We start from the raw sequence: 11,606 nt of genomic DNA on the forward strand, positions 1-11,606 counted from the left end.
AGGAAAATTGGAAAACTCAAATAATCCGTCCAAAAAAAAAAAATCCCAACAATACATTATAAGAGAGATCTTCTCATGACTGTATAGTGGGTTTGTTTTTGCGCAGCAACTATTTTGTGTTTTTCCCAATTTTTGCTATGGTATATATGATAAATAAATGTCATAGTAGAGTAGACGTTCAGGGCATAAAACCTTAGTTTAACAGTTTAAGTATACTTAGTGAAGCAAAACAGAGCACACCATCTGAGACATTTTTCTTTAATTATTTAAAAACAAGAATGTAACTTCCTTAACACTGAAACAATTTTTCAAACTGGAAATAAGTTGTACATAGTATTATTTTTGTTATGTAACACAGCACGGGGTAATTGAAGATGGTACAAACTGTTATCTAATTCCAGCAAAAATGATCCCCTACTTTATTGAGTAAATGCTTCCATTATATAATGCAATGCTGCTCATATTGAATAGCAAATGGAACAAAACTATTTCTTAAAGCTTGAATAGACACAATATGCAGGACACTGTTCACAAGGATAGAACAAATTGTACCATTGGCTTCAGTCTGAACATTTATATAAACTATGAACCACTTGAAGAAGAAATAAGTTAACTACAGATAAGATTAAGACGCCGTTTGTTCTTGTGCGTGTGCTGATGTGGAGTCTTGTTGCTTCATCACATCGGGTAGTTCTGGGGGACTGGATAGGGGGGTGATCTCTAACTGCTCAAATTCACCATCTGAAATACAACACAAAATATAAACATGATAAAGATACAAAAAATTCTAAAAATAAAGACATAAAAAAAAAAACGATGAGTCTGTGAAACACTGATGCCCCCTTATGGCAACATAACAAAGATGAAACTTTCTCAAATGCAAAATGTTGGTACCCAAAGTAAGGCTTCTCACAAGAAATACAATTGTAAAATATGAAAGCCCTAGCACCACCTGTTCAAAAGTCATGGTCACACTTAAAGTTTTTTAAAGGTGGGTCAAACTCCTGGATCAAGGCCAATGGGTCAGTGTTGTTGGTTTCTAAAGAAAGGTCTTCACAAGGATTACATATTTAAAATATGAAAGCCCTAGCCCTTACCATTCAAAAGATATAGCCCAGTTTTTAAAAAGTAGGTCAATCTCCAAGGTAAAGTCAAAAGGTCAAAGTTGTTGATATTGAATGAAAGGTCTTGTTACAAAGAATATATATGTGAAGTATTAAGGTCCTTGCACAAACCATTCAAAATTATGGCCAAAGTAAAAGTTTGAATTTTTTGTGTAAAAGTGTGTAACTCCAAGGTCAAGGTCAAAAAGTTAAATTTGGTGGTACCCAAAGAAAGATCTTGTCATAAGAAATATACCTGTCAAATATGAAAGCCATAGCCCCACCCAGTCAAAAGTTATGGGCAAGGTTAAAGTTTTTGCAGACAAACATTCAGTTCTTGAAATCTTTCAGTCCTGTCGACAAGACCGATAAAAAACCAAGGACCAATTACTTTGTGTTCTGTGTCAGTCCAAATGACTGTTAAGTGTTGACAGAGGAACTTGCAAAATTCCCCTAAATTTCCTATGAATGCCCTATAACTGACCAATCATAATCTTTCAAATGCTTTTCTTTATCTCGTCGCCCGCATGGGGCAGTGGTTAGAGCATCTGCTCTAGAGTCGCAAAGTAAGGAGTTGATCCTTACGTCACAGGTTCAAATCCCACTTTGGGACATGGAGACCGGTTCTTTGGATGAGACCGTATAAACTGAGGTCCCATGTCGCAGTACATGCTGGCACGAAAAAGATCCCTCCCTGCTCAATGGCCCTGAGACCTGAGTATTGGACAAAATTTGCAGCTCTCCACCGGCAAGTGGTGGCATCTCCATATAAGTGAAAATTCTCGAGAGAGACGTTAAAAAATATACAATTAATCAATCATCTTTATCTTGTAAGGGCTTCTTCAATGAACACAAGTTCCAAACTATGATTGGTAAACTGTTAAAACAAGTTTGTTGACAGCGCTAAGGTAAGCCAGGTGAGAAAATCAAACTAGATAAAAATCTTATGAAGAAAATCGACTCCCACAATACTTCAAAGAAAATTATTATACGACAATCAAATCAGCATGAAATGTGCAGTGTTTATTGACACAGGGTGCACAAAGGTTCCAAAAATACTAGTCACTTAATAAAATTGCCAGTGGCAAATACAATTTTCAGACTTCTTTTTATTGTCACTGTCTTGTTTTTTTGGACTGATACTAGATCACTGTTTTGTTTATCTTAACAGGGCCTACTGACAAACTTCACTGTTTTGTTTATGGCAGTCAGTCTCACTCACTGTCTTGTTTATAAAGCAGTCTTAACAGTGCCTACTGATCACTACTCACTCACTGTTTTGTTTATAAGGCAGTCTTAACAGTGCCTACTGATCACTACTCACTCACTGTTTTGTTTATAAAGCAGCCTTAACAGTGCCTACTGATCACTACTCAATCACTGTTTTGTTTATAAAGCAGTCTTAACAGTTAACAGTGCCTAACAGTGCCTACTGATCACTTCACTCACTGTTTTGTTTATAAGTGAGTCTTAACAGTGGTTACTGATTACTGTTTTGTTTATCAGGGCCTACTGATAAAGTTCACTGTCCATCACTGTTTTGCAGCTTAACAGTGCCTACTGATCACTACTCACTCACTGTCTTGTTTACAAGCAGCCTTAACAGTGGCAGGTGATCACTACTCAATCACTGTTTTGTTTAGCAAATGTAACAGTGCCATGATCACTCTCACTCACTGTTTTGTTTATCATCTTAAAGTGCTAAAAACTGTCTTGTTTATAAAGCAGCCTTAACAGTGCCTACTGATCACTACTCAATACTGTTTTGTTTATAAAGCAGCCTTAACAGTACTGATCATCATCACTGTTTTGTTTATAAAGATATTAAACCACTGATCCTACTCACTCACTGTCTTGTTTATAAAGATCACTACTCACTCACTGTCTTGTTTATAAAGCAGCCTTAACAGTGCCTACTGATCACTACTCACTCACTGTTTTGTTTATAAAGCAGTCTTAACAGTGCCTACTGATCACTACTCACTCACTGTCTTGTTTATAAAGCAGTCTTAACAGTGCCTACTGATCACTACTCAATCACTGTTTTGTTTATAAGGCAGCCTTAACAGTGCCTACTGATCACTACTCAATCACTGTTTTGTAAATAAAGCAGTCTTAACAGTGCCTACTGATCACTACTCAATCACTGTTTTGTTTATAAGGCAGTCTTAACAGTGCCTACTGATCACTACTCACTCACTGTTTTGTTTATAAAGCAGTCTTAACAGTGCCTACTGATCACTACTCACTCACTGTCTTGTTTATAAAGCAGCCTTAACAGTGCCTACTGATCACATAATCTGTTTTGTTAAAGGCAGCCTTTTTCACTATCACTTACTGTCTTGTTTATAATGGTCTTAACAGTGCCTACTGATCAACACACTGTTTTGTTTATAACCAAACTATGATTGATTCAATTGTTATAAACTTAAAGTGCCTACTGATTATTACTCACTCACTGTTTTGTTTATAACGTATTAGCCAGTGCCTAGAAAACTCATCTTGTTTATAAAGCAGCCTTAACAGATTCAAAACTCTTTTGTTTAATATAAGGAAACATTGACCTCCCACTGTTTTGTTTATAATGCAGCCTTAACAGTGCCTACTGATTATTACTCACCATCTTGTTTACAAGCCAGTCCTATGGTGGCAGGTGCCTGTGCTCTGGCTGTAGCAAATGTAAATCCATAATCTCCTAGTGTTTTGTTGTCATCTAAAGGCTAAAAATGGGAAAATGATATCAATCAATTTATTATATACCTAATGTGTATCACTTAATTTTAAGATTTTTCAACGTAGTATCACCAAACATATCACCACTCTCTAATCTGATGACGTAGTAAAAATATGTTTTATTTTTTTGTTAAAAAGTCCCTTGTTATTATGCTTTGTTTAATGGATTAATATTATGCAATTGATCTCTAAAGGTTTATTTTAATATAATTAGCCAGTTATAAGTAGGGGTGGGACGATACACAGATCTTGCGATACGATACATATCTTGATACAGTAGCACGATACGATGCATATCTCGATATTATGCTAAATTATTTATTTCTTTTTTTTGTCTTGACATTAAATCATCAAATTATTCTATATCAAGTCATGTGTGCTTTTGAAATTAATACTTGAAGTTCATCAATTTCATTAACTAAAACTTTACAAAAACAATAATACATGTACATATTATTATTACCAAATTACTATTAAGAAGTTGTTTATTTACAAATAGCTGCGTAATTCATTAGAGAACTTAGAACTTAGATGCTACATTAGATTCACTTAAAAAGCATCACATTTACATTATTATTAATTGCTGAAGTCTGTAGCAAAGTTGAGATTACAAAAAAAAAGTACGAGATGGACTAACAATTATACCAAACTGGAAACATATTCTGTGTATAGCACACATCACTGAACTTTTTTTTTTAATGGTGATTATAACCAACGACTTATTTTCTAAAGCGTGTTTTCAATAATCAACATCATTGTACAAGCCGCCATTTTAAAGGTACTTTCATTTTCAATTTGGATCTCTTTGTATCGTTTCGCACCGATATTTGCATGCTTGTATCGAAAACCGTATGTTAGAGGAAAATATTATGTCTTGTGTTTTACTGTAAATTTATCTTAATTATGCTTTGTCATTAATTATAAGGTGTTGTACTTCAAGACTTTGAAATTTAATATATATATATCATATCATTCTCACAAGATATCAACTAGTAATCCATATTCTTATCATTAGTAAGATATCAACAAGTATTCCATATTATTGTCACATGAAGATATCAACCACTATACCATATTCTTATCACACTTTTTTAATGGTGATTGTCTTTTCTATAATATGGAATTGTATGATTTTGATTTACAAATCTTTGCTGTAAGCCTGAATTTATTATAAACATGTTCATATTACCTTTGTTTTACTGTATTCTTAATTGTGATTTGTCATTAATTATAAGGAAATTTTTTTAATTATAACACACCCCCCCCCCTCCCGAGAAGTTACAAAAAACTTAAAATCTACACTGCAATTTCTGGCTCACAGTTTGGTGTTGTTCTCAAAGATTTTGAATTGTTCCCTATAGTTTTTCTTAATGATCTTCCTTTATGGGACAGGTCCCTTCAGTTGAATTTTAATGCAATGATTTTATATATGGTTAACTGTGAAAACTGACTTAGAGTTCTAGAGAAAACAAAATATGAAAAGTTTATGACCAAAGAACAGGTTGTTATAGGTCACTTTAGAGACTCAGATGATCTAAAATCCTCACAGTGTTTGATGCTTTGTGGAACTGTTTACCTGGTTTGTTATTAACCCTGCAAGGAGGTACAGTGAGTTGTTAAGGTAAATTTCAAACTTTTTGATTTTGTTACACTTTGTTCTGCAGACTTTCCCAATATACTTCTATTGACAGTAATAAATTTATTTAAATTTCTTAAGTGTTTATAATTTTTTTTTAAAATTTAAATTGCATGAGCTTTTATCATATTTTTCTTTAATTTTACCTGATCATCTTTGAACAACTTTTGATCTTCAGGTCTAATCTTTAGGATACCCTCCACAATTTTTTTGACATCACTAACGGGGGTGGACTCCTTGGCATCTGTAAAGATGGTTGTCTTTTTCCTTCTAATCATTAAGAATACATCCTATATAGAAAAGAAATGAATGCATTAGAATATGCACTATATCAAAAGTTGTAGCTCTTCTATTCAGAGTTTTTCCAGGATGATCTAACTTAGATTGAATAATTTGTGGTGGTTTTTTTTTGGTAATTACTGTTAAATTTAATGAAACGTCAAACATTTGAACATGCTGCTTCTCTCTTTTTATCATCCAACATTGAAACAGAATAAAGTTTTCATGAACTCCAAAGTTAGCGATCTTAAATGTTGTTATCTTTTCACAATCAAAACTGCATTTACTGCAATTCACTAGCCCCAGCGGCCACCCACCAGTCTCCAACCAGCCAATGGGGACTCAGCTTAAAAGTAATACTAGAGGGTTGATATTTGTTAAAAAAGGTAAGGCTACACATAGATATCTAGTATATGCCAGATTGACAACCTCCTTATAAGCTAAACTGTCTAATCAAGCCTAAAAATTGTATCAAAACCGGATCAAAACAATCTTTAGCAGAGTCTCAATTTTTTGAAATTACGATCTTTAACGTAATAGATACAAATGAATTATATTATATGAAATAATATCTAAGAAATTTATACGCTACGTTGCTAAGCTTATAGCAAACTGTTTTGCCAATCCACAATTTGAGAGTTTATCGGCATCTCCAAGCCCATGACATGCTTTGCCTTTGGTTACAAATTCACTAGTCTCATTCATGTGAATCTCTCTAATAAATTATCTAAAATTTATTTATTTGAAAGAAAATAGTGACTCTGCGTTTTAGCACAATCATCTTGTCTTAAATTTTCATCCCTTTCCATTCAATCGTCGTAATTTCACACAAATAAAATGTTTACAACAAATACCCACCATCTTGGATACTTCGGTAAACTGGTACTCTAAATCCCCAGCGTTCCCAGTAAAAAAGGGAACCAATTTAATTTTAGGTGCTGCCACCTAGTGGAAAAATAGTTACTAAAAGAGACTAGCAATGCCATTCCATCCGGATGATGCCATTCATGATTTCTTTAATTTAGAACCTTCATGCCCCTGTAATCGAAGATTCGCGAGTATGCCTAAATAGATTTTGCCATGTCCGTCCGTCTGTCCGTCCGCAAAACCTTTAACCTAGCTCATAACCTATGCTTGGTTGGAGCATAGTATTTAAATACATATAAGGTCCCTGATTGGAGCTATGATACTGCTAGTATTCCATGTTATTGTATAACGACAAGACCATCCTTTAGGTACCAAAATCATTTATTTCATGTGTCACCCCCCCCCCCAAAAAAAAATTTAACATAGGCTATAATTTCTCAGTTCTAAAAGTTACTGCTAGGGCCGGTTCATACTTCGAGTGTATATTTATTGTAGGACTTTTCTATAAATATTTTTTAACCTGACCCCTTTGTCTGACCAACTTTTATTTGAAAAAAAATTAACCTTGGCCATAACTTTTGAACTGTTAGTACGAGGGTCTTTAATTCCACTTTAGGTCTATATATTTGTCTTTATTTACAGATGTACCGTATATACGTATTCCGCAGACAAGACCTTTAATTGTTTAGATACCAATAATGTTGACCTTGGAGTTTGATTTAATATGATACCTTTTTTTTGTTTAAATTCTAACCTTGGTCATAACTTTTGAACATTTGATGTTTCACATGATCAGGTTCGACCAAGTTAGTAAACGTAGAAAATGATTTTGTTTTTCAGTGTATTAATCAAATCAAACTAAAGCAAAAATAAATTTTTCTGTCAGTTTTGTCTTGGATAATTATTCTTTGGTGAAATAAAAAAAGTTTGTAATACTTTGCACTCTATATTTTCGTGGAGAAAAATTAATTAACTGTCTCAAAATAAGAAGTTTTTAAAATGACAGTAAAGGTAAACCGTTCATTATGTGATACTACTTATTTCTAAATTAATGGCATTTTGATTAAAATTGAAATTACGAATAATATTAAGGTCTTTCCGATCCTCAACCAAGAAGAATAAATCTTTAATTTATAATTTAATTCAAAACGTCTCAAAGTGAACGTTGAAAATTAATTCTTTTTATGCAAAAATTTTCATTTTATACCTCTCAATGTGCTTCAAGGTTCTTTCAGGTTTTATAAAAGTCGAATTTTTACCCCATTAAAGTATTTCAAAATTACATATTTAAAGATCAGTTTCAATGTTTATTAACATGATATGAAATTAAAAGTGAAATACGGTGTTTCGCAATGATAAGAAAATCTTTATACTCTAAACATCGCTAAATTATCGAAGTAAATAGAAGAAATTAAAGTATGCCTTTAATAATTCAATATACATAGATATATAAAATTGTACAATTTCTTCAGAAGCCTGGATACCTATGATTTTTATTTCTAAAATGTGTTTGTTAATCAAATGGAGAATGCATAGAAGGTGTTTAAATTTGCATTTCCTGAAAATTTAAGTGAGATAAACTTATTTTCCCAATATAATGTGATTAACTTTAAAGATGAAGTTTAGACTGCTAAAATTTCAAACATCTGCGATGAATAAAGAATTATCGTGGATAAAAACACGTTACTCTGAGAATTGAGAGACATTTTCGTGAACCTGAGGATCGGAGTACCTTAACATCACTAAACCTTTATTAAGGTAACATTGAGATATTCATTTTAAGGGACCATTTGAGACACTTCAATATGTAGTTCTTTACGAAGTTATTTTTAAAGTTATCTTCAACAATTAAAGTAAGGCTTGAGGCGTTTGAAAATCACCTGTGTTATCCTCTGAAATCAGAGGATAAACTAAGAGGGTAAACTATCCCACAATGCAATGCGGTTTCCATATCTGGTTAAAAAAAAAATACTTGGCCGCCTTATTGAATCTAGCTATCCCCCCGAAAAGGAGGGCTCTCGATCAGACCTGTTTAAACCGATTCCGTGTGTATAATTGCTACGCATAAATACACGCTTCTTTTAGAAGTTTAAAACAAAAGCGCTGTGCACAATGTTTTTCATACCCCCGCATTCGAAGATTCGGGAGACGATTACATAGTTTTTGTCCTGTCCGTCTGTTTATCCCCCAAAACTTTAACCTTGTCCATAACGTTTGAGTGGCATTCAAAGTTCACAGATGTATTCCTTGTGACAAAATGACAAGACCTTTCCTTGGGAACCACCAAATTTGACCTCAAGACCTTGGACTTTGACCCACGTTTTCAAAAAAGATACTACTACTATTACAAAAAAATTATCACACATTAACCTTGACCATAACATTTAAATAGTTGGTGCTAGGGATATTGTACTTCACATGTGTATTATTTGCGACAAGACCTTTCAATAGGTATAAATATTTTTGACCTTGACCTTAGAAGTTGACCCACTTTAAAAAGCCTGTAACCTTGGGCATATTTTTTTTTTCACTTAACAGTAGGGCTTTCATGTTCACAGATATATTCTATGTGACAAAACCTTCGAAATTCCTTTGGATACCAACAAGTCTGACTTTGACCTTTTTGAGTTTGACTTGCATCTGAGAAACTTCAACCCTCGCCATTAGTTTCGATACGCGGGCACCTGTGATATACAAAACATTTTGTTTACGTTAAAAGTGCTTTTAAATCATTATATTATCGATTTAGTCTCAAAACTAGGCGCTTCATAACATTAAGAAATACTTTGATTAATAATAGATTTAAATTATATCGTAAATCCTTTCAAATCTTTTTTTTTTTCTCTTTTTCATGTAAAATTTACTTGGCATAATGATAAGGTACACTATCATTTTTTGTCATCTCATTTTTTTATAAATAATGATACGGTATATTAGTATTTTTGTCAATACTTGGCATAATGATACGGTATATTAGTATTTTTGTCATTTCTTGGCATAATGATACGGTATACTAGTATTTTTGCCATCACATTCTATGAATATTTTACTAGGCATATTGATACGGTATACCAGTATTTTTGTCATTACTTGGCACAGTGATACGGTATACTAGTATTTTTGTCATCTCATTTTATGAATATTTTCGTAAAAATCACATTGTTGTGCGATCGATTGTCGGCAACGCAAACAACTGGACCCCCTATTTTTCTCTGGAAAAACAATATTGGTCAACCAACCTAATCAAAATTCTTGAATCCGCGCCTTGAAGTGTATAATATATAAATGTTTCAGGAATGTCATTTGTAATTGTAATTAATTTGATGAAGCTTGTAAGGAATATGGCACCTTTACAGTTAAGGAGATAATCTGATTAACAACATTAAATATTAGTATATAAGCACTATTTTTCATAATATTATTTTTCAATATTAACACGAAATATATCATATTAAATAACCGGCAAGAGTTTGAGCACTACAATATTTCTTTGTTAGCAATGTGGGTCTGCCGTACTTTAGTCTAGCTGTCTTGAGTATGAATGAATTAAACTTAAGATAATATTAAAAAAAAAATGTAATTCATGAAAAAAAAATCAATTTGTATGCAAAATCAGTTAATGAAGAATAAAGTTTGATTGCATTTCGCATTTAACCAGTTTCACGTGTAGCTGTGCACGTGCACGCAACAGGTACTTCTTCGATATCTTCCCGGTACATTTTGAAGCCATTCTGATCGCATTCATTTAGAATTTCTCTCAACACTTTTCTGTAAGTTTTCACTGTCTCGCACGAGAAATCTGGGTTAGGGCGACTTTGGCGACCGGACGAAATATTCATGATGCACTCGTTGCAGCTGCATTTTGCTTTTGCCATTGTAACAGGAATTCTGGTTTTGTCAACAGAAAGTTCTATGTACCACGGACAACTTGACCTGAACATTGCGTGGCGCTCAAATTGGTCAAGGAAGGAGGGGCATGTACTATTGCCGAATAACCTTGAAGATTTGTCCTTGACCCCCGTCTCAAATTTGCTGAATTTTGTCCTCCGCTGATGGATCGGGGGGATAATGTTGAAGGAAATGTCTATTTCTCTTGGGTTATAACCAAGTTTTTGTTTTATTCTCCAGTTTGGCATTTCCTTGCAAGAATTGGTGCGATACATTAAAGCATATGGTAGAAACATTAAAATGGTTGGTATCTGGAAAAAAGACAAAAACATTTAGTTACAAATAAATTCACTTCAATTCTGAATGTATTTTTGTTTTTTAATTTGTTTGCTGTTATTCAGATTACTTTTGAAGGGGGGGGGGGTCTGTTGATTCGTTTACCAACTCTTGTCATTTTAAATCCAAAAATTAATATTCGTGTTAATTCAATTAAAATTAATATTTGGTGTAACTGACAGTAGTCTGACATCAAGACCAAATATTCACATTCAAGCCGTACATGTATACAATGTATAGGATTTTATATTTACTAAATAGGTCGTCATTATCAAGTTGTATACTTATATGTTTATCAAAGTCTTCACATACTATAGTGGAAGTCGTCTGCTTCACTAGCTTCAATTTAACATGTAATTTTAGCGAACTGCAAAGTTTGCGATTTTATTATTTTTTTAATGTTAAATTATAGTTTTATATTTACCGTGACTAATTTTTTTTCACCGATTGACGGAATAAAATATCCTGTGTTATTTGTGATTGAATTATTTTCGAAACTATATTATTTTAAGCTTTAGCGATACCAAAACCATCGCTTATAATGCCAAATGAAAATTTGATGATCGCGAAATATATGTTGACTTTAGTTCGTCGCTGAATTTACATATTATCACATGTCTACTAAACACTGTTTTATGTAATATAACTTACGTATGGTTTCAGCATCATGAATGGAAAGTTATAGGCTAACAGCACTAATCTGAGATCAAGAAAAAAATGACAGGTAAGAATGTTTTATATACAATTAGTTTCCTGTGGATTAA

General features: G+C 33.1%; 2 protein-coding genes across 2 annotated transcripts; both read right to left on the reverse strand.

The window, feature by feature from the left end:
- Positions 1 to 242: 242 nt before the first annotated feature.
- On the reverse strand, positions 243 to 6,704 carry LOC134257968 (elongin-B-like). Its single transcript, XM_062740541.1, has 4 exons — positions 6,610 to 6,704; positions 5,619 to 5,762; positions 3,724 to 3,823; positions 243 to 741 (listed from the first exon to the last, which is right to left on the reverse strand). Exons 1-4 carry the CDS (start codon positions 6,610 to 6,612, stop codon positions 626 to 628), a joined length of 363 nt encoding a protein of 120 aa, XP_062596525.1. The 5' UTR covers positions 6,613 to 6,704; the 3' UTR covers positions 243 to 625.
- A 3,551-nt stretch (positions 6,705 to 10,255) lies between these two features.
- On the reverse strand, positions 10,256 to 10,813 carry LOC134257964 (interleukin-17C-like). The gene has a single exon (XM_062740536.1). It carries the CDS (start codon positions 10,800 to 10,802, stop codon positions 10,269 to 10,271), a length of 534 nt encoding a protein of 177 aa, XP_062596520.1. The 5' UTR covers positions 10,803 to 10,813; the 3' UTR covers positions 10,256 to 10,268.
- Between the last annotated feature and the right edge of the window lie 793 nt (positions 10,814 to 11,606).

The sequence above is a fragment of the Saccostrea cucullata genome, unplaced genomic scaffold, assembly GCF_032062105.1.
Source record: "Saccostrea cucullata isolate Sc308-1 unplaced genomic scaffold, CSIRO_AGI_Scuc_v1 ctg1142, whole genome shotgun sequence".
NCBI lineage: Eukaryota > Metazoa > Mollusca > Bivalvia > Ostreida > Ostreidae > Saccostrea > Saccostrea cuccullata.

Excerpts from the sequence above, each read along its gene's own strand:
- LOC134257968 (XM_062740541.1), bottom strand. Across the intron at positions 3,824-5,618 it reads AGTTGTTCAAAGATGATCAG|CCTTTAGATGACAACAAAAC; the intron begins GTAAAATTAAAG and ends TCCCATTTTTAG. Across the intron at positions 742-3,723 it reads ACTGGCTTGTAAACAAGATG|ATGGTGAATTTGAGCAGTTA; the intron begins GTGAGTAATAAT and ends GTTGTATTTCAG.
- LOC134257964 (XM_062740536.1), bottom strand. The coding sequence starts at position 10,802 with ATGTTTCTACCATATGCTTTAATGTATCGCACCAATTCTTGCAAGGAA.